Here is a 24,345-nt window from a genome sequence, read left to right as displayed (position 1 = left end):
AACTTGTGGACTTGAGCCAGTGAAACAGCTTCGAGGTGGAGGTGCTTGTCACACAAACCTGATAACCTGAGTTCAATCCCCAGAACATACTGTGGAAGAAGAGAATCAATTCTCCAGAGTTGTTCTCCTACCTCCACGCATATGTCATGGCATGAGCACCCATATCAGCCATACACATTAATAAAAAGTAAATTAAATTAAAACCCAAAGTTAACTGGTATTTGTCATATTGTGGAATTTATTATAGGAATCTGTTCCAATATCCTCAAAATAAATTAACCAATGCATAAAGCTTTCTAAAAGCATTATGGAAATTAGTAATCTTTTAAAAGTTACAAAAGGAATCTTAAACTTGGAGAATCACTTCTGTCTTGACTTTATTTTTTGAGATGGATTGCATGCTGACTTTGAAATCCAAGTGGATCTCCTGCCTCTGTGTCCTGAGCACTGGGCCTATAAGTGTGAGTCACCACCTCTGACTACCTAAACTAATGATTGCCTTGTCCAAGTAGCTGACGGGGATGGCTACAAATCTAAGAACTGTTCATTTTCATTACAGGCATGACACTGGTAAAGTTAACTCTTGAATAAAGCAGCTACCTAGTTAATGCAGGTATACAATTTAATAGTGAGACCCATAAAACAATTTAAACTAAAGTAAGAGACATGTAGGGTCATTTTCATTTGTATTATTCTTAAGTTTACATAACCATGTTCATGCATATTATTCCTAAATTGGCATATCCATGTTAATGCCCACACATGTACATGGACACATGGACACACACACACACACACACACACTGCCCTTATTTGTCACATTTACAAAAGGAAATATTACATCTTGGAACAAATGCAGATGATTTCCTTTACTAGGGGGGAATGCTGATGGTAGGGAAAGCTGCGCAAGGCTTGGTCCGCCAGCTCCACTAATTCCAGGAGATTCTTTTCTCCCTGCAATAAGAGAGAAAAGGGATAGGAAATATGAAATTCATATACAATAAAATTCACATAGGTAACTAAGTCTCTTCAAGAAATTAAACTGTTCAGAGACCTTGCTCATGTTTGTTTAAGTCCACTTTCCAAGAATCAACCTACAAATGTCAACCTAGAAGGCAAACTGTAGGGAAAACCATAGTGAAATACCACCTGAGACCATTCATTATTTGGGTTTCCTCTGCTCATTTGTGACTTTTGTGACTAAAACACTAGTGTAGTTTGTAGGGAGAGATTACTTAGATACCTGTGCCGCTGACCATGCCTGCTTTGGGCATGGGGTGGAAGTCCTTCTGTGTGTATGTCTCTCTTTGGTTAATAAGTAAACCAATGTTGGCCAACAGGGAAGCAAGACAGGTGGGACTAAGAGTCGAGGAGGATGCTGGGAAACAGAGGCACAGTCAGCCACGATGTAGGCCACCAGAGGAGTAAGAGGTCTGGACCCTTTCATCGGTAAGAGAAGACCACGTGGAAATACTCAGATTAGCAGCTATGGGTTAATAATTAAGCTGATAAGAAATCAAAGCAAATGGCCAACAGCTTCATAATTAATATAGTGTTTTGTGTGTTATTTGGGGGCTGAGACAGCAGTGGGACCCAAGTGGCTGGAGGGAAGACTACACGTTACAAGAGTTTATTACCTACCATCCCTCTCTACCATCCTCACAAGTTCTGGAAACAGAAGGCATCCCCAGATGCAGAGCCAAAAGACTGCAGAATGTCAAAAAAACATTCACTTAAAGATATGATTTAAAACTGTAAAAAAAAAAAAAAAGGAAACCCAGAGGCATAAAGAAGTGACAAAAAAAAAATGAACCAGGCCAGGTAGCTCAGGCCTTCATTCCAGCTACTGAGGAGGCTTAGGCCAAGAGTAAGGACTAGAAAATGAGCAAGGCCAATCTGGTCAATTTACTAAAGCAAACAGAAAAGTAAACACAAAGGGCTGGAGGCTTAACTTAGTTTCAGCAGCAAAGTGCTTACCTAACAAGTGTAAGGCCCGAGATTCCGTCCCCAGTACAGGGGACGGTGGCAAGAGAAGGAATATGGCAAAAATAAGGAAAAACATCATAACAGATAAATAAAGGAAAATGACAAGTCTGAGTTCAAAGACACTTCAGAATAAATAAGAATTGATGCAGGACCCATTTTGGTATTCTTAGATGCTGCTCAAGGCAATGTCATCTCTAGGATTCACTAGTCTTTCAATATATTATGCTATGCTACAATATTTTTAAAAGAGATAAATGGTAATGCGTACTGTTTTGATACCATATCTCAAGACACCCACTATCTTACAAATAATTATTAAAGACTGCAATAACAGCAACAAAAATATCAGGTTCTGCATGAAAGCATGTAATAATTGGCATAAAAAAATGAAAACCAAATTTTATCTACAAGTGTTTAAGTATGAATTAACATAGCTATCATAATTCTGATTAAATCAAATATCACTCAGTTCCCACATAAGTGAAACTGCTAATTCTATGAAAACACACTATTCGGTACACTGAAGTCTCTGTGTTGCTTTTGTGAAAATCATATCCTTGTTTTAATCAGACTATAGATCCATTGAATAAAAATGCATCACCCACCTAGCATACTTGTATGTCTATAAGTTGGAGAACACTGTAGGTTTTCTAAAATTTCAACAAAAAGATTTGAGATAACTGCAAAATGTTTTACCTCTTTCCCCACATCAGATAGGAAGTTACAGGTACATTCGATTGAATAAACAGCCTCTGCAGTTCGTTTATAAATGCTGTAGTTTTCAGAATCAAGCTGTTCCAAATAAGCCACAACAGCGTCATGAATCTCTGGATATTCCAAAGAAATGGGCATGTCCAAAGAGACAAGGAATAATGCTGCTGACAAGGACTCCGGCAAAAACTCACTAGCCTTGATTAAAAAAAAAAAAAAGTAAATGTTTTCCAAAGTGCTTTGTTAGAAACATACTATAAAATATATTCCCTACCAAACTTTTGTGCTTTTTCCAGAGAAAACTGTATTTCACAACATATCAAAATATTATCCACTTGTATGTTTTGGTCAATGCAATTTTTCTGCCCAAAATGCCTGAAGTCCAAATAGGGATTCTCTGTTCCTGGTCAGGAGATTGAATACCTTCCTTCTCCGGGACCAACACCCAGAATTATTCTTCCTTTGGGGGCTGCCCCGTGTTTATAGCTCTGCTATGAAGCAAAGCATGAAGCCAACACTGCTAAGGTCAGAACCGTTTTCTCTGACATAAACAAGCACGCAATGCAGGGCTTACCACAGGAAACAGTAAAACACTAATCCAAGTCCATCTTGGTTTATTTGGGCAAAAACTGATTTGTGCTCTTTCTGAGAGGAAATTCAACATAACATTTCAGAAAACTACAGAAGACAGACCTATTGTATCACTTTATATAAAGATATATTTATAATCAAAATCAATGGACTTAAAACTAAAACTGATTTTTTAAACAAATAAAAGTATTTTTAAACTATTACTAGCAGAGTCAGCAGACTGCCCTGTACAGGAACAGAGCAAACAGTTGCGGCTTTGAAGGTCATATGCTCCTTCCCTCTCACACCATCTCCCATTGTACTGTGAGAGTGGTCACACACGTGTCAGTCAGCTTCCCATTACTGTAGCCAACATCTGAGGTAACCAAGTTATGAAGAAGGAAGGCCTGCCTATGTCAGTCTGTGAAGGTTTCAGTTGGTGGCTGGGTGGTATCATTGCTTTGGGCTTCTGGTGGTCCAGCACATCATGGATCAAGAACATGTTGTAGTGAAGACCTTCACCCCACGGCAGGGTCCAAAAAAGGGGGACCAAAATGAAGATATCAGGGTCCCCCAATTCCCTTCAAGAATATATCCTGGTGACGTGACAGCCCCCACTTAGCCCCATCTCCACCACAGTTTGGTCAGATGCACTGCTGCACAATAGCATGTTTTCCAGAATTCTCCATTTTGTCTTCATTAGGAATTTTTTGAAATTGAACAAGTAAGATAACCTAATGAAACATTTTTCCAACATTGTCACATTTTCAGAATTTCTCCATAGCATAAACATTTGATCTTTTCTGACATTCAAACATCTCTCAAGGGCTTTCACATGACCATAATGATTCTCGTGGCCTATAAAAGAGAAAGCTCTGTATATATTATGTGCTACACTATTTACTATGAAAAGTTTTCCGCCACTATGAATTATCTGATGCTAAAACTGATTTTTAATGATCCTAATTTTGAGGTAAGATTCTAATTATTAACTAAAGAAGTGAAATGTAGTTCAGTCAAAGTCAAAAAAAATCATTCAATAGGCTCGGTACTATGTCTTTATTATTGGATCTCGCCATTCTCTATTTCATGAATGTCCTATTTTAACAACAATCATCAACTGTCTAAAGTCTAATATTAAGAGATGAATCAATCTGTTGTGGGATATTTGATATTACTGTGGCAATCTGAGACTGTTAATAAAATTACCCTTGAATCAGGAGGTGGAATCAACAGCTAGCTGACAGGAATTAGCTATAGAGAATTTGGAAGATTCAAGAAACAATACAATAGAGAGGCACAGGAAAGAGTACGGAGGAGCTTAGAGAGATTTGCAGGCATTTTCGATCTGGGAAGCGCAGAAGGGGAGGGACAGCTGGTCGTGCCTCCTCTGCTCTCTTGATCTATCAAGTTTTTACCCCAATAATTGACTCCCAAGATTTTAGTAATAATAGAACAATTTAGACAAATGCTTCATCAATTAAACAACAATGTGTTGTGGAAAATTCTTTTAAGGTGTGTTACAGTTGTTTATGCTGTGGAACATTTGTTTAATGATGCAAAGATGTGTTGCATTCTTTTATGTTGCAGTTTTTAACTCCATGAAGCTGTATTACTTTGCCTGTCTAAAACACCTGATGGTCTGATAAAGAGCTGAATGGCCAATAGCAAAGCAGGAGAGAGAAATAGGCAGGGCTGGCAGGCAGAAAAGAATAAATAGGAGGGGAAATCTTGGAAGAGAGGAGCAAGAGAAGAGGAAGGAGCAAGAGAACAAAACATCACCAAAGAAAACCCAGGCAGGAACTCAAGCCAAGAAGCTGAAGGCAGGAGCTGAAGCAGAGACCAAGGAGAAATACAGCTTACTGGCTTGCTTTCCATGGCTTGCTTAGTTTCCTTTCTATACACCCCAGGACCACCTGCCCAAAGATGGCATGGTCCACTTCAGACCAGGCTCTTCCACAACCACCATCAATCAAGAAAATGCCCCCTCAGACTTCCCACAAGCCAATCTGATGGAAGCAATTCCTCAACTAAGACTCCCTCTTCCCAGATGCTCCTGCGCAGTAAAGGATCCAGGCCAGTCAGGAAATACAGATATCTGGGGGAAAGCAGTCACAGAAAAGGGAACGGTAAGTTCACAAGCAGTGCTGAGGGGTGGGGATGGGGAAAGATGAACCACGTCAACTAAGACTTTGATTGTCCATAAGGACTTGCTCACAGATGGATGCAAGCAGGCATTGAGACTAGTCTGCAAAGAATACAGGGTAAAATACAAAGATAAAAATGGAGAAACCACTGAAGAGTTTACTGCAATAATACAGATCAAACAGGACACTGGGTTCAACTCAGGTACTTCACATTGCTACTTGAGGACAACTTTTTTGCCTAAGAAATTAACAAATGAATAATGAAGGTAATATTTATTGAAATAACAAAGTCTATAAGGAGAAAAGTCTAATGAAACAAAGAATTAGGTCTGAGGTGAGGAGTTAGAGATAACACTTTCTGAGTGACGGTATCAAAATGGAGCACTAGAGATCTCTAAGATATAGATGATATGAGATGTATATGATATGTGTACGTCTTGCCTGGAAACAAATCAACAAGTAAGCACACTTAGAGATCATATAAAGGAAGATACTTCATGAGGTTAGTCTTCTACATTGGAAAGAATGAAAAAGATACAGGGAACAAGAACTGGTGACTTGGGCACACTTATTGAAATAATATAACCTAGCGAAAGTCTACCTCCATAGTAACGACATTGTAGTTTAAAAGAGCAATGTCCAACTCTAGTGAGAAAAACAACAGTTGGGGATGAATTAAGCAAAGAACAGAGTACACAGTTGTGGTCTGAATGAAAATGGCCCCGATAGGTTCATAGGGAGTGGCACTATGAGTGTGGCCTTGCTGGAGGAGGTGTGTCACTGGGGTCAGGCCCAGTGTCCTTCTCTCTTCCTGCTGCCTGATGATCAGCTTCTTCTCCAGCACCACATCTGCCTGCATGCTGCCATGCTTCCCGCCGTGATGACAGTGGACTAAACCTAAGTACTGTAAGCCAGCACCAATTAAATGATTTTCTTTATAAGAGTTGTGATGGTCATGGTGTCTCTTCACAGAAACAGTACTTGATAAATATTCATCTCCATCCTTTCCCCCCTTTCCCCTCAAGAAGGAATTCTAACATTTTTACTCTACATATTTGTAACTGGAACTCTATTACACCAACAACTCAAAACTCTGTGCTAAGAATCCTAAATTTATTTCTTGCATGGTGCGACATGACATTATCTAAGAGTTGGTTAGAAAAGTCAACCTCTGGTTAGGGATACAGCTCAGAGGTATAGTTCTTGCTGCAAAAGCACAAAGTCCAATGTCCCCAGCAATAGTGGGAGGGGCTAGAAATTCAGCTCCTCAGGCCCTGCCCTGATGAACCAGAATTGGGAGATAGCATTAACAAGATCTCAAGGAGATAGATCTCTTTGTGCATTGTACTTCAAAGTGCACTGCTCTGAGTCATTGAGCCAGCAGCATCAATCAAGGGGCCTTACACCAGAGGACTTGGTGTAAGAAGTCCTCCCTGCTTTTACTACTGCTTGCAAGCTGAGCAGAATACAAATATATTCCTAGAATGTACTAGGATTCTGCATCTTCCAGTTCAGGGCTAGCATTTCCAGGCCCCGCCTACACACACACACACACACACACACACACACACACACACACACACACACACTCTCTCTCTCTCTCTCTCTCTCTCTCTCTCTCTCTCTCTCTCTCTCTCTCTCTCTCTCTTTCTTACCTAAATGAAGTAACCTTCATTTTATTTCACAATTTAGTTCACACAACTAAAGTATTTTTCACAAGATAGCCAAAATTTTAACCAAATATAAATACCCTTCAAAGTTATTCACAATCAAAACATATTGAATTCAAAGGAAAACCTCTGTGTGACATGATAAGTTTCAGGGCTCAAATTTCCTTCCAGTTGCTGGTGGCTCCTCACAGGTAGAGGGCAGCAAAACTTCACGTTCATACACAATGGAGATATGAGGAGCAATGGAAGAGGATTTCTGTTTAGATGCCATTTTAAAGAGCTTGGTTAATTAAAAAGATAACCAAGTAACCTATAAATACATTAAGTGCAATTTCCTTCAGGTTCTAAAATTGATCTAGTGAAGTTTTAATTTAAAAACACAAATGTACTACCAAAAATTACAGATTATCTTCAGAAAAAACAGTGAAAAATATCTATGTTCAACAAAACAAACAAAAACAAAATAATACTGGACATATTATACACACTCTATACATACACACACACAATCCATATATGCATACACACAAGCTTAGAGTTCAGGTAATTGATAGGTCTTGTCTGAAACTTTAATCTGAGTAGTATAAACAAGTAGATGTCTTTAAGAATCACAAGTGGGATAGTTCATGAAAGTCAAGGTCAGTACTAGGGTTCTACATTTTAATTTTTCACAAAGTAAAATTTATGTTTTAAGTTTAAAATTTATTTTTTCCAAAATGACCTGACAATATAATATGTGTGTTAAGCAATACTAGAAAATAGAATTGAGACGATAGTCTCCACAAAATTCTAGGAACAAAACTAAAAATGGTTAATAACTAAGGGAAAGGCACACGAAGTATTTCTCTAGGTACCACGAATTCTCCTATGCATTCTATGGAAATACACTGTACCTTAAGATCAGTTAAGACTGTGAACCTAACCTGCTCTCCTACTGTGTGCTTAATCTGCTATCCTACTGTGTACTCAGCCTGTTTAAGATTAACCTGCCTTGAACAAGGAAACATCTTACTATGCCTTGCATACCCCATGCAATCAGTTTGTACAACCTAAGCTAAATGCAGTTTTGTAGTCTTAAGTTCACATTCTTGCATGCTCTGACCCAGAATAATGTATATGTGTGTAATCATTTGCTGAGGGTAGCTAACCTTAAAACAAATATTTGCTATAAATATCAAAAGCAATCTGTGGATATAGCTTGATAACAACTGTTTGCAGTTTTGAGTGCAATTCAATTCATTAACATATTTTCTTGTAAAATTCTGTTAAATATTTCTATAAAGAATTCTTATTCCTTTCTCATGCTATGTTTCCTGCAGTATTCAATAAATACAGAGCAAATCCCTTTGTTAGGGTATGCATGAGAAACATCAGACACAGATACACACATGCACACGCATACACACAGAAACATCTGACAGATACAGGTATAACTCACAGGCAATGACACACACAATGGACAGATTATAGACAGGCCAGTAACTACAAACCACAGATAGGCAGAGTGCACAGAAAGGAAAGCGTGGAATTCAAATTTAGATTCGCTCTTGGTTAAACTAATCCAAGAGGATGTTGCTTTGGCTTCATTTCCAGACGGGATATTGATGGCTGTTGGTGTCCTCTGAGGTTATCGTTAATACATTAACTGACACTTCCATTAAAGTCAGCCAGGGTTTGTTTGGTTTTTTAATAACTACACTATAAAATATCTGTACATGAATGATGTGTAACATTTTACTATTAACAGCCAAATTCCGAGATATACCTAGAAACCACAGCTTCCTCTCGGATGACTATAGCCTGAGCTTGTTCCCCTACAGACTGATTTCCTACCCAGACTAGCAAAACTGCCTTCCTTGTTCATATACAATAAACCACCTCCTCACACTGAGTTTCAGGGTGGCTGTTGGTGTCAGTGTCTCTATTACAGTGGACAGCCCAAACAATCTTAGCTTGTCTGTACATGTGTCTGTGTCTGTCCTTGTCACCCCAATCAGATTTCCAGGACCAAGTTGTGTAGGTCTCAGAGAATGTGCAAAGAACAAGAGGGAGGGAGGGAAGGGGAGACAGAGAGAGATCGAATGTCTAAGTGCTAGGTGTGAATATGGGACAGGTAGAGCCCACAAGAGGCAGTTATGCTCGTACTTTGAAGTTGTATTTTAGTACTCTGATGGAGATTTTGCTGGCAGTATTTTCCCTGTGAACTGTCTGTCTAAACGGATTGTACTCATCTCCCAAACTGTCCGGGTTCTTTAGGTTTTCAGAGTTCCACAAGTTTGGGGTTGATGTAGCGGGTCACTATAGTCACCATTGACCTGCTCACACTGAAATAGTTCCTGGACTTCCAGTCAGCCTGCCCAGATCTTTGCCGAGGCCTTCTTTTCCCCAGGTGTAGGAGGTGTTGGGGCAGTGGTCTTGGGCTTGAGCTTCATCTCTGGAAGCAACAGGCTACAGCAGGACAATGCAGCCAGCCTCCCGCCCTAGGCTACAGAGCCCTCGTCTTCGAGACCAGGGTCTGAGGTGGCATATGCCCTCTTGGAAGGGGACTCCTTGGTAGTACAGCACTGGCCACTACAGAACTGGCTAGGCACCACCTCAGGAAACAGCTCTGGCCCTGCCACTTGGTGGACAAGGCGAACAGCAGCTGCTTGTAGCAGGCCTCTTACAAGCAGCCCTGAGGGGGGCCTGTTTCATGGGAAAGATCTTACTGATTTTCAAGCTTTCCTAGTTTTTGAGCAGGATAAACCAATCACCTAGGCCAGGGGCCACATGTTTTCTCTCCTTAGCTAGATTCCAGAGATCACAAAGAACTGCCTGCCACTGAACCAGAAGTCAAGCCACAACATTTAAGAAACAAAACAGGGAAGTTGTGAGGAGTAGAGGAAGCCTTGGGTGAATGTGTGAGCACATGGCCCACCTGATCCCAGTTTTCTCTTCATGGGTCTGTATGCCTGTCTATTTTCATTCTCTCATCACCCCTGTCAGGTTCCCAGGGTCAAGTCATGCAGGGTACCACATATATTCTGAAAGTATCCTAAAGCCTTCATACCACTAAGTAGTCACTTATTTACAAGTTCAGTGCACGCACCCAGCCTTAACTCCCTTACCTTTTCAACAGGGAGAAGGGTTTGCAAGAGTCGAACCGTGAACAGTGCGATGCTGACGAATGCCATCCTTTGGTGTACGAGCAGAGGCTCTGCTTGCTCCAAGCTAAAACTGGTTTTACGGTAACACATGGTTTCTCCAAGGGACCCCAATACTTGGAGCAGTTTCTCTTTCTGAAAACATTCAAACAAGGCAAAAAAAAAAAAAAAATCAATCAATTTTGCATGTAAACATACAAATGTCATTGAGAACAGATAAAATATTAGTGTTAAAATGCTATCATTAACAATTTAACACAAAATTTATGCCACTCAACAAAAATAACCAACAACGGATGATAATAAAAAGTACAAAGGAACAACAAACGCATTGGCATTGTAAAGAAATGCTACCAGCTCTGAGTATTGAATGAAAACTCTTTTTTTTTTTTGAATGAAAACTCTTAACTAATGATAACAAAAACAATAAAATAACAAAAGCTTAATGGACTATAAACTCCTCCCTGTTTCCACTGCCTAACTTCCCGAATTGGAGCACACATTCATATGGACCTTACTTCAAATGTGTGTCTGATTATGTGCTGAATACAAAGGCAAACATAATGGGATAGAGGAAGCAACTTAGCAGATATAGCCTCAAATTGATCTAAATGTTATTAAATAATAAAACAGAAACCAACTATCTAAAAGAAAAAATTATCTAATTATGTCAACTTTCTTCTCAAGTAGTAATGTTGTTTCAAGTGGAAAATATTTTACCATTATAAATTGCCATGTAACTTACCAGTTAACCAGGACATTGCATCCTTTTTATTGAAAGGTATAAATAACATGTAAAGAACATCATAAAGCATAAATGAACTGATCTGCCAAGTCATGGCAATATAGACCAAAATATATCTAGGCATATCTGACATGCTCTCTAAACTACTGGGTTCCTGACAGGACGGCTTCCATGGGACAGCACAGTAGAACAATGACAGAACCCACTCCAAGTCTTACTCCCAGCACAGTGCACATAAAAACTGAAATGGAAAATCACCTGCAGATTAAGGACACTGGATACTCACTGCAAACTGCTTGGGAAGTTAAAACAGTGAGACCAGAAGACAAAAAAAAGAAAAAAAAAAAAAAAAGGACTGCTTGCCAGTGAGCTACAATGGCAGTGTCACAGAGATTGAAATGAAACAAAAATCAAGGCCAACAGGAGGAGTTGGACATTATCTGAAACAAAGGCAGCTCCTTGACCTAATTGCCGTGTGTATAAGGAAAACCGCACCTGATTTTGTATGCAAAGCAGAATGGGGTACTCTGGAAAAACGCGATTTTGGCAAGTGCTTAGCAATAAACTTTCTGTTTTAACAAAAACAATTTTCTTTTATTTACTTCAAATGAATACAAGTATTTAATTTTAGGGGAAGATTCATTACACTGTGCTTAACAAAACTGAATTACAGAATGTTAGACATGAATGAACTATTTAGAACTATCTTGAAATATGATTATATATCCGTGAGTACTAAATTTCTAAATTGAAACAATACAGTGTTATTCATTTAATGAGTTAACAACAATATTCTTTCATCTTAAATTTGGCCACAGTAGCAACAAAAAGAAATTTCAGGTTTTTGCTTCTTCTAATATAATCCTGAAGAAAATAGCTTTTATCAAGGAGATATTTATTCTTAAGTAAATCATGTATAATTTCAAGTACTGACACTTGACCTAGCATTTCTTATGTACCAACTGGTACTTGTATAACAGATTTAACCTTTACAGAAAAAAAAAATCCATTGAGTCACCAACCACAAGTAAAAAGTGAATGACTAACTTTCACAGATAAATGTTCTGGCCAAGAATTTTCAAGTTAATTTAAGAAGAAACAGATAATTCACTCCTCACATTTCTAAGGATAAAATCACTTGCTGAAAACATTCAATATGTGAAAAAAAAACTTTTTGAAAAAACTACTATGAAGGAGCAGAACTTAAAAGAAAAAAGATGAAGGATTACTGTATCTGGGACTAGAGATGTAGTTCAGTTGCTTACATGATCTTTCAGCATACAGAAAGCTCTAAATTTAGTGCCTTGTCTAGGTATCTCATGCTTGTAATCCCAGCATTTGGGAAGAAGAAGATCAGAAATTCAGGACCATCTTTCACTACACACCTACACAGCAAGTAGGGATCTCAGCCTCGGATACATGAGACTGTCTCAAAAAAAAAAAAAACTATTATACCTATATAATTTATTTATCTTTCCATGTATCATTAAAAATAATACCATCGGTATTTGTATACATGGTTCTGTTATAGTTAGAAGCTTAATGGCCTCCAAGGTTTAAATGTTAAAGGTTTAGTCTCCAGGGTAAAGCTATCAGGAGGTAAAGCCCCGTGGAATATCTTTTAAGTCCCAGGAATCTTTCATTTGAAGAAGACTGAAGGACCCTTAACCTCTTCCCCATTCTTTTTGCTTTCTGACCGCGAGGTATGCAAAGTAACCTCATACAGAGACCACCATTTCTATCACACACCTGCCTGAAACCCAAAGCAACTAGGTCTACTTAGTCTTTAGCTCCAAAACTGTAAGTCTAAATAACCTTTTCCCTTGACAAGTTAATTATCTTAAGCATTCATGATAGCATGAGAAAGCTAATTAACACACAACTGTCTGTTATGTAAATATCTGCACTGTATGTATTTTACTCGTGTTTTATGTTCTGACTTCTATTCCCAAGGATTACGAACAGCCCATTTTCTAACAGCTCAAACAAATCTTAACTAAATATAGATAGACATAATCACAATAACAAAGAAAATTCATTAACTACAAGTCATCACATGGGCTAGGGATACAGCGAGGTGGAAAGGACATGCCCACCATATGTAAAGCCCTGGGTTTCATCCCCAACATTTACAAAACCCAAACAATTTATCTTAAAAGCAATATATGTTTTCTATGACTAATAAATTATTATAACACTTCCCTAACAGGATAAACAAAAAGAAAAGGGAAATTATGAGAACATACATAACTAATTGACATTAAACAAAAGAGACAATATCATTCTTTCAAGAAAAACACTTCTCAGATGATTGCAAAATAAAAGATAAAAATGACAAAGGAATTATGCTACACTGAAATGTCAAAAAAAAAAAAAGGTATAGTTTGCAATTACATAAGAATGCACTGAGGGCTGAGAATGAGTTTCAGTGGTAAAATTCTTGTGCAACAAGTCCTGGGTCCAATCTCGAGCACCAAAAACAACCATAGTCTGATAATTTATACATTTCCTAAATGCTATGCTATAAAACAGCATTCCTGAAGCTACTGTGTATTTCTACCAAATGAAATACACAAGAGTGGAGAACAAACATCTGTCATAGTTTGCTTCCTTTTTCTGTGGTAAACAAAATCACTGACCAAACCAACTTGGGGGAAGTGGGAGTTTATTTGGCTTATACTTCCATATCACAGTCCATCACCAGAAAGTACAACCTACTGCACCCTGAACACGATGAGTCTTACCACATCTATAGCAAAGAGGCTGCTGTCATCCCAGACTTCCGGTGAAATTGCTTGTCCAATAAGCATCATGTCCTCTGCAAGCAGTTCCAGAACTCTTATGATCATTTCTCTGCTGCCTAAGACATAGAAACAGGAGAAAGGCGAGAGAAAAGAAAGTCACTCCATTTCAGATAATCAGTTGGACCTCTAGCTAGGCATGCTCTCCAAGTCCTATTTCCCCATCTTTGATGTTTTTAAGACTGCTGGCAAGATGAATGAGGATGTCACAATCTCACGACAAAAAAAAAAAAAAAAAGCAAATGTGCTCACGAGTGGAAAAGTCATTTGAAAGTAGAAACAACCAAAATTACCATGAAATAGATTTAAGCAATTTCAAACTCAGAAACTATCCATGTTACACACTGTATGCGACAAGCAAATTTAGAGAATGCATTCTAATCACTTCTGTCTATTACCACAAGATTTAAGCTTTGTCACAGATGAGTATTTTCACACATAAGAATCACATAGAAAGAAAGCTAATTCTGTACCTCAGTGACAAAAGAATAGATGTCTACCCACACTATATCATATCTAAAGAGATTACAAGAAATACCATCCAATGCTAAAGATGTAGCTAGTTGGTAGAGTGCTTGCCTAGCGTAAGGCCCTGGGTTCCATTCCCAGTATGGCCTACACCAGGTGTGGTAAAGCACACCTCTGGTCCCATTACTCAAGAGGTGAAGGCATGAAAATCAGAAGTTCAAAGTCATCTTAAGCTATGTAGTAAGTTTAAGAACAGACTGGGACACCTGAGACTGTGCCTAAGAAACAACAAAAAAACCACTACCCACAAATATTACAGGCGATGCTGTGATAACTAGACATGGTAGTACACACCTGGAATGCCAGCACTGGGTTACATAACCTGTTCTTGGCCTCGTTACCAGACCAGCTCAAAAGAACAAAACCAACACTCCTTTAAGAGAAACCGTTAATCTCCTTTCTTTGTGGAGATTTCCAAAATTCTCAGTGAGGCAAATTTTCAAATAACTCTGTCCTATCCTTTATCTTAAAGGTTAGCTCCTAATGAATTATTAGTTAAACAAACTCCTGAATCACAGAAACCTACATTCATTTTTTTCATTAACAGCTGGAGCAAGCTCTCTCTCTGTACCTCTTACAATACTGAACAATTTCAAATTATGCAATAATTTACTGCAAAAGGGCAAGGGAACATTTAGAAATTTTTATGTGCAAGATATAGCTTTATAATTATCAATCTGACTTTTTACAGCAAATTAAAGAAAGGTTAAATGGAAAATCATTAAGTCTAAAACTGTTCTTCCCACTATACCAGACAAATAAACAAAAACACTTAATGATGCCAAAGTTCAACTCTCCTATCACATGACACTGTCAGCATGTGAAAGCATACACACTCACACTCCTGGAAGCCACAATCCCCACTGGGGCAAAGAAGGGGACAGGGTTTTCCGAGGCATAAATGTTTCCCAAATTTATATCTTTGCTTTACTTTCTTCTCCATCACTTCCAAGTAGGAAAACAACAACAAAAGAAAACCTTAGAAGTTTAACTAGTAATAACAGGAATTTTTTTGTTGATAATTAAACTAACAAGGGCAAAACTTGCTTATATTTATATCTTGACAAGTTTATCAACTACTAAAATGTGTAGGTTTAGGGGTGAGTGCTTGCCTAGAAAACATAAAAACCTGGTTCAATATCCAAAACTGAGGGCGAATGTATAGATTTGCAGAATAAAAATCATTACTGCCTCCAATACTTTGTTTACAATGAAAAATGTTGCAAAGCAGAGACCTCACATTTAGAGCTTTGGTCAAGTCCCTGCTGTTGGTCATCTGACACTGGGTAATTCTGAAAATCATTTTAAACCCTAGTTTTCTCCTTTGAAAACATGAGGATAAAAATCCTAACTACCACTGCTGAGGAAGAAAATGGGTTGTTGACAAATACAGGAAATAATGCTCATGAAATCAAGTATCAATTATCAATTAAGAAAAGTGGCTCGAGAGAGAAAGACACCATGAACAGAGTTCAAGCAGAGGGGTTTATTTATTAGGGGAAAAGGACAAAAAGGGGAAAGGGAAGCAGGGAGACGGGCCTCCAAAGACTGGAGCAGCAGGGGAGACAGGAAAGCGGGAGAGAGGGGGCAGAGACAGAGAGAGAGAGAGAGAAACAGAGAGGGAGAGGAAGAAAGAGAGAAACAGAGAGAAAGAGAGGAATAGCAAGGGAGAAGACAAAAGAGAGAGAGGGATGGGAGGTGGGCAGGGCCATTTTAAAAGGGAACATAGTGAATGTGCACAGGTGGTGCTCTTAGTGGCTGTGGCTGAGGGCATATCCTGTCAGAACCCCAAGGACAGGCCAGTACAGATGCCTGGATACTAACACCAATGACTCAGCAGGCTGGGACTCAACACAGGGCTTAATTAATAGACTCTGGGAGAGGAGTCATAGTGTTACTGTTGTTACCACTTTTTTGGAAAAGCATACTTAATATTTCTGATTAAAATGTGACCCAGAATATTTGAGGTTTTTTTTTAAAGAAAAATACATTGTTATAAAGGTTAGGAATCCAGTTAAGGGGTTTGGTTACCATTTCCTGGCTTATAAGATATAAATGTGGCTAGAGAGACGGCTCAGCAGTTAAGAGCACTGATGCTCTAGAGAAGGATCCAGGTTTGGTTCCCAGCACCCACATAGTGGCTCATGATCTTCTGTTACTCACTCAAGGGAGCCCAATGTCCTTTTCTGGTCTCCACGCAAGTGCCAACACGCATACACATAAAAATAAACCTCTCTTTAAAAGACATGAATGTTAAGTGTGAGAAGCAGAGAGTAACTCAGTGACTAAAGGGTGAAAGTGAATTTTTTTTTTTGCTGGTCTTAATGTATCTTTCTTAACTTTTTTCACCTAAATTTTATAGTTAGTGTTTATATTTAAAATATAGAAGAAGCCCATGACAATAAAAAAACTATGAATAGAATATTCTATCTGAATATCACGATGGCACCCACATTTAGTATAGTAAAAAGGGGGGGCTTATTAATTTCTTAGGGAAGAGAAGTAAAAATGGACACTAAAACCCTTAAGCGGAAAGAGAACAAGCACGTCAGCCATAGGAGACAAAAACACATGTGCAGGAAAGGGGATTCCAGACACAGCTGACCTGTTCTCAGCAGAGGTGCGGCGGCCTCCAGGATGGAGATGCAGAACTGGGGAAGACTGAGTTGCTGGAACTGCAGCTCCAGGGCGTCCTCCACTTCCAGCTCCGGCAGATCCACATGGGCCACGTCCAAAGAAGGTGCAGACAGCCTAGAGTTCACATGCGCGTGACTGCTGCTTCCGCTGCAAAGTGAACAAAGGCAGACTTTGAGTAAGCAGATCTCACCCCACTCACAATCACACTGAATCGTGTGAGAATTCTAACAAACTGGATCAAGTTCCATATAGAGAACTTGAGACTGTACCTGAGGGAATACGGGATGCAGCTCAATGACACGCGCTGACCTATCATGCACTAGGCTGTCAACTGCAACACCACAAAAGAAAACTTGAACACGAAGCAAAACATCCATTGACTTATACCTTGCTTTTCATACTGACGATTCTGAAACACGGCATTCCAATAGCGGCAAACATGCACAGCGATAACCCACTCATCTCTCAAATGAAACAAGGAGGCTTACGACACAGCACTCACGGGAGCAAGTCATGAGGACAAAACCAGTTTATGAAGTTGCCGAGGGTTTCTGTGAGTTTCAGCTAATGTTCTAAGTAAGCCAATGTGAGAAACGGGAGAATGGCCTCAAAGATACCATGGAAATGGATTACTTTACTGGTATATTCAACATCATGTAATGATTATGGAAAGGCTTTCTCCATCAAAAAAATTCTTACGTTGGGTCCTCAAAATTCTGACCTCTGTTATCCACAACTATAGCTAAATCACTGAGATATGCTATTAGAACATTTAAAACTGAACGAATTGTATGGCTGTTTCCTTATTTCTTAGCTCCAAGATCCCAAGCATCCCAAAACACTGAAGTAAACCACTCAAGTTTGTCTCAGTATTGGCAGACTCTGTGAGGAGGCTGTTCACACATGGAGAGCAAGGCCGTAAAGCACGCCTGATAGCAAGGTAAAGAGAAAACCTGTAAGTCATCAGTCAACCACCCCATAGCAAGGTAAAGAGAAAACCTGTAAGTCATCAGTCAACCACCCCATAGCAAGGTAAAGAGAAAACCTGTAAGTCATCAGTCAACCACCCCATAGCAAGGTAAAGAGAAAACCTGTAAGTCATCAGTCAACCACCCCATAGCAAGGTAAAGAGAAAACCTGTAAGTCATCAGTCAACCACCCAAGCACTCTACTCTTGCTATACACAGCCCCAACTTTACTCCTTAGCAAGCGCCACGGTTTCAGGCGTTTCTGTAAATAATGGCAGTAACAGCAATGCCTATCCGATTATAAAACTGTCTGAAGGTGACTAAGAGATCAAGAACGTAGGGCATGTGGTACTAACACCATGCTCATGAGTACATGAATCTGTGTGAGCTTGTAGGGCAGCAGCAAACAACCAAGCCAAGACACAGGCTACCTTACTGGACAACATGCAAGGAAAGGCTACTGCGTTACAATATTTACGGCCTTGGTTGCCAGAATGCCAGATCAAAGTAAAATGCTGCCAACACGCTGTTTTTGGTAACAGAGAGAGTCAGAAAGAAAGTATAAATGGTACTGAGTGCAGAGTATTCCTGTTTCAAGGTATACCTGTTAACCTGCAGATCATGATAACAAACCCATCAAAACAAGTTTAAACGAGCAATAGTTCAAGAAAAGACAGGAAGGAACAATTCCCTCCTCGTAAAATACAAACACAGACACAGGAGCCAGTCACCTGGAAGACACCGCATCCCAGTCCTGACCATCTCCTCGGGGCCGCTGGCCTGTACGCCCAACCACAGAAGGCCGAGGGCTGCTGCTTCCTGGAGATGGATTTGGGGAGTGGTAAGTACCTCTTGTTTCATGACAGTAAGACAAAGAAGAATTCTGCGAGATTGTATCTGGAGAAATAAAGAACTGCAATTACCCCTTAGCAGAAACAGGCTTCTGATAATGTGAATTATATCCACCAGTCTTCCAGAAAAATTAACAAGAGACAGAGCGATTCTGCAGGGACAAAATTCAAAGAGAAGGTCAGTCTTCCAACAAATATTCACACAACACATTGCTGGCATGATTTTAAGAAACTCTGGGTAGAGACAGCAAGACTGTGAAGCAGAACAACACTTGCTAACACCTCCCAGTTTTAAGCTCTCAAAGCACCCCTGCCTTGGACCACATTCAAACATTAAACAAAATGAAACAATCTAAATATGAGCTAAAGCCATAAGTGTTCCTCCAGCCCAAAACAGAAAAATCCTCAAAGCAATTACTCCCTAGATATCGAAACCAAAAGTATGTACAAACAAGTAAAACAGATAAACTGACGGCGTCACTTTTTCATTTGGGCAACAAAATAAGTTACAAGAAAGTGTAAAGACAAAAAATAGACTGGGAAAATATTTGCAAGTATATAGCCAATATATCAATATTGGCTATATCAATATTGAATATATTAATAACTCCTAAAACTCAACAGTAAACAAAGAACCATCTGAAAAAAAATGGACAAGGACTTTAATAGCCATTTCTCCAAAGAAGACATAGAAACAACAACCAGCACATGAAAAACCACTAGTGAGTTTGTCACCCATTGTTAGTATCTGCAGATGCAAATCAAAGGACAGTGATAAACCACTTGGCACCTATGATAAAGAGCAAGAGCAAGCAAGAATGAGTAACTGTAATTGCTGAAGCTTTATGCAGTACTGGTAGCAATGTAAAATGGTGCAGATACCATGAAGGGCTTGTCGACCTTCCAAAGCTGAAGAAAAACCATTCCTACATGCATAGCAGACTCAAACACACACATGTAGGACACTGTACACTGACATATGATCCAAGATATATACAACACACATGCCCCTCGGGAGACAATGAATAAACAAAATATGGTACACACATACAATGGAAGACTATTCAGGAACAGGAAGAAATAAAATACTCATATGTGGTATAATGAAGACATAGATTTAAAATATTACCAAGAAAATAAGCCAGGCACAAAATGCCAAATTCTACATGTTCTCACATGTATCTGGACTAGACAAAATTCACAATAAAATACAGGTCATAACGGGGTTTAAAGAAAGAAGAAATAGGGAGTTATTACTTAATGCCTCTCTTCAGGGTAACAAAATGTGTCTATAAAATTGTGAACTGTAAAACTGTGAGCATTAGCTGGGCATTGGTGGCACACGCCTTTCATCCCAGCACTTGGGAGGCAGAGGCAGGCAGATCTCTATGAGTTCAAGGCCAGTCTGGTCTACAGAGCAAGTTCTGGAACAGCAAGAACTACATGAGACCCCGCCTCAAAAAATAAATGTCCATGTTCACATATATCTGTAAAGACATATGATAGTGAAAGAAGACATAGTATCATTTCATATCACATGTGTATGCATTTACCAACAGCTGTAGATAATAATAAACACACAATAGATACACAGATACATTGTTAGATAGATTTAGAAGAGCAAAAACTAACAGCTGGCACCTCTTGCAGTACTTCAAAGCTATGAAACGCTTAGCCCCATAAGAAAGCCATATCCCACGAATAGTATGAGAGTCCATAGCAATTACAACGTAAATTACAAACACTCAAGTAGCTGAGGACGAGTGAAGTTCCCACGTAAAAGGAGACAGTAAAACAGGGTAACAAATCACTGGAGTTTTGTACTCACCTGTCAAGGCATAGTGTGTAGGCTCAAAGAAATCAGGTAAAGAAATCAGGTTGTAAAGACCATTCGGCCTAGGCCACCCTATATACCCATCTGTCCACTAGGTGGCACTTTTCCTGTGAAAAGCCTGTGGCTGCTAGCATATCATATGCTACAACTCCAAAAAGCATAAACAAAGTTTTGCTAAAATACAAATCAGTGCTTTTCACACCAAACAATTTGTTAACAAAATTGTATTAAATATACCTTGTATTAAAATTCCCTAAATCCCACATGAATTGTCATACTCTGAATCCTAGTCCCCAGGCCCATAAGGATAGAGAACCTAGGGATAAACAGAGAAGCATCTATAAATGTCTGCACAAGAAAATGCACCACGAAGAAGCTTCAGAAAATGGAACTTCTGCTATGCACCCTTAAGATGAGAAGCCAGAAGTCTCAGAGGGGAAGCCAATGAAGGAAAGGAGATGAGGGTGAGAGCAGCCAGGGTACTGGACAGTTTAGCAGTGAAGGATGCTCGATGCTCTTCCTCGGGACCCAGGCTTGGTTCCAACCCCCACATCAGGGGGACCCTGTGTGTCTGGAACTCCAGCTCCAGGGGATCCAACCCCTGTGGCTTCCTTCACTTACATGTAAACCCAAAACTATGTGTTGTTTTTAACAATAGAAATTAATCTTTAAAAATCCCAGAAAATTATGAACCATGAACGACTCGCCCTCCTAATCAGAAGTCCATTGACCTTTCCTGACCTACTTTATGAACCTGTAATCCCACACAATGCACTCATGAGCCACATACAGTCATTCAGAAAAGTTCTTTAGATAAAAGATAAGTATCCTAATATAATTAAGTCCTTTGAGCAATGTAACTTCAAAAGCCACCAACATCACATACACAGCCATTGCTGAGACCCTTAAAACCAACCTCTTTAAGCTGGCACCAGCCTGTCGTGTGTGCCACTGTCCTTCAGTGTGTGTCTCTTCCTTTCTTAGTGCCCACACCTCCATCTGTATGAAAGTCTTTTTCTTAGTAACTCAAACTTCGATTTAGAAAAAAAACAGGATCATGGTGGTTCTGTCATTTGTCTAGCTTCTATTCAAGGATTCAATGACATTTCTCCATACACAGCAAACTTTCAAGTGCAGTGGACAGTTTCTCAGAAGATAAAGAACATCACTGTCTGGTGAAGACACAAGCAAAGTACCTTGTTTATTTGAGAAAAGGTTGGGGTCTCGGTAAAAGTTGAGTCTGTTCCTTAAACTCGTGCACAGTTGTTGCAAACAGGACACCGACTGCAACGCCACGCGATGCTTTCCATCTCCCCCAAAGGCCAGCTTCACCAGACACAAAAGGCCCTGAGACAGGGGAGCAAAAGGAGTTACAGAGATAGACGACACCGAGCTTGGTGGGCAAGCCCAGGATTCCAGCACTTGGATGGCAGAGGCAGGAGGAGGTGTTCAATCGCAACTTTAAGGCAGCAGTCTGACCTGCACAGCAAGTTCCAGGACATAAACAACAGCATCTATGTTGTTTTTTTTTAATTAATGTTTTTAGAACTACATTCAAAAAGAAAAAAGGATGTGGCACTTAAGTAAGGAAGGGTGACTAATCAAAGAAAACCTAAGGTTGCAAACTTTGATAAAATAGGAAACTAGGGCCATAGGGTCAAAACTCTTGCCACACAAGCCTGACCCCTGAGTTTGATGCCCAGAGTTCAGAAAAAGTAAAAGGAGGGGCCAACTGCACAAAGTCAAGGTGTGCCACATGCCTGCCACAGGACCAGATACTCAGACAGTCAGTACAACTGAGCCCACATGTGTTTGAGACCAGCCTAGGAAACACAGCCAGACCTCACCTCAACAACAATTTGTAAAAGCCGACTACAGCTCGAAGTATTTAATTGTACTTCTTGCTCTTGCAGAGAACCTGGGTTCAATTCCCAGCACCCATACGGTTCTGAACTCCATGGGCACCAGGCACACGCGTGATAGACAGACAGACATGCAGATAAAACATTTATAAACATGAAATGAAAATACTAAAAAGGGTGACTAGTCAGTATTTCCTGTTTCTAATATCTGTAGAACACCCCACCTAGGAGAAGCAAGGTCCCATCACACTGCACAGCACCCAGAATCCTGGCAAGTCCTTTCCACCTCACACATCTGAAGCACTTTTCGGCTTTGGCAAAGAACAGCTTTTTTTGTTTGCATGTTTCCATTTGCCATCTGTGATGGTAGGTGCCCTCACTGCTAATTGCTGGGGTCGATTCAGCTTGAGTGAGGACCAAGAGCCCTCAGGTATTACTAGATGCTATGAATATATTACAGTCCCCACCTGGATATCTCTCTATGACAGAAGCAAGAGACTGCACAAAGGAAAAGCAATAGTCAACATTGCTCATTGGTAACATACTTCTCCAGCATTGTGCCCTGAATATAAGATACTCAAAGGTTACTGCTGCCCACCCTTAACTTCCAACGCTTATGCTCTCCCTTAGATTACCCATAAATGAGTAGGGTGAGTGACTAAGTGGGTAAAGGAATTTACCATGCACCCGGTGGCCTAAGCTTGATCCCCAGGTCCCACATCAAGGCAGAAGGAGAGAATCAGCTCCATAAAGTTGTCTTCTAACCTCCATGAGCACACTCTGGTATGTGTGTCAACAGACACAACCAATTTAAAACTTTAAATCTTAAAAAAGGAGATAATCCAAAACTGACAATTTGAGAGAGGCAAAGTTAAGAGAATGTACTCAATGAAACTACTGTCCACTAAAAGAACTGTAACTATACAGACAAGCTGAAGAGAAAGCAGCTTAAATAACTCAATACTTCACTTTTTTAAATACATTAATACTAGCTCTCTTCCAAAAGACTATTACTCTGCCATGCAATTTGCTAATTTGTGATGAGATAAACTGTTCTGTTTTTTAAAAAAGAAAACCTAAAGCAATTGCAGACCTTACCTGCACAATCTTTGGTCTCTGAAGGAAAATCTCAGCAGGAAAGTCTTGCATGATCACATCCTTCAGAAGCTCACATGTGTTCCAGATCAGAGTGTGGTTACTACTTCTCAAAGAGCTAGGACAACAGAGTTAGACGTCAGAAGCGTCCTCCTACACCTGCCTATGTCAGCTGGTGGCATAAATGTTTCCATTACACCTAAGGCTTAGCAGCAGCATCACTATTTCCGGTGACGCAGCCTCCATCTTTTCATAGTGAACTCTGAGGAGGAGCTCCTTCCAGATGCCTACACTTGTAACGCAGTGACTGCTTGCTGGCTTTGATCCTCCACCAGACTACACTCAGAACAGCAACTCTATCACATCAGCCACTGAGTGTGGAAACTCACGGTTCTACCAAATGGGCCTGCTGAGGTCAAACACGATTTTCTAATTCAAAGAAAAGAGAACAGCCTAGTCATCTTCCCGATTCTAGCTAGGTGTCTTCTTATCCCACACCCCTCAGCTTCTACTTACCTGAGGATGCAGCAATTGTCCACAACCCACCTAGGGTTGGGCCACCTCTTCCTTAGGTACTGACTCACAACTCTTTCTAAGGTGCGCATTACCTATACAATACTTTCCCCTAAGAAAATGATGGGAGCATTATCAGGATCACTTGTATCTTGCCTTAACTCTTTCAAGTTGGATTTTTTGCATAAATTCACACCTTATCGAAAGAGGCAGGTCATTTATTGTGATATCAATGAAATCGTATCAAATGAATATGGATATTAAAAACACTCTCTGGGACTGGA

At 39.7% G+C, this 24,345-nt stretch overlaps 1 protein-coding gene across 3 annotated transcripts in view; it reads right to left on the bottom strand.

The window, feature by feature from the left end:
• Nucleotides 1–24,345, bottom strand: part of Rttn (rotatin) — a 125,987-nt gene that overhangs the window by 97,843 nt on the left and 3,799 nt on the right. For 2 of the 3 annotated variants that reach the window (XM_005065388.4, XM_040757815.1), the window contains exons 6-13: nt 23,552–23,666; nt 21,788–21,938; nt 18,638–18,803; nt 16,907–17,085; nt 13,717–13,832; nt 10,192–10,362; nt 2,683–2,895; nt 842–954 (exon numbers count right to left, since the gene is read on the bottom strand). In XM_005065388.4, coding sequence (XP_005065445.2) covers nt 842–954; nt 2,683–2,895; nt 10,192–10,362; nt 13,717–13,832; nt 16,907–17,085; nt 18,638–18,803; nt 21,788–21,938; nt 23,552–23,666 — 1,224 coding nt within the window. Of the gene's footprint in view, nt 1–841; nt 955–2,682; nt 2,896–10,191; nt 10,363–13,716; nt 13,833–16,906; nt 17,086–18,637; nt 18,804–18,829; nt 18,868–21,787; nt 21,939–23,551; nt 23,667–24,345 lie in introns of those variants that run through there. The other variant, XM_040757817.1, reaches the window with a different exon arrangement.

This window comes from Mesocricetus auratus, unplaced genomic scaffold, assembly GCF_017639785.1.
Source record: "Mesocricetus auratus isolate SY011 unplaced genomic scaffold, BCM_Maur_2.0 Super-Scaffold_100015, whole genome shotgun sequence".
NCBI classification, from domain to species: Eukaryota; Metazoa; Chordata; class Mammalia; order Rodentia; family Cricetidae; genus Mesocricetus; species Mesocricetus auratus.
This window is presented reverse-complemented; position numbering and strand designations above follow the sequence as displayed.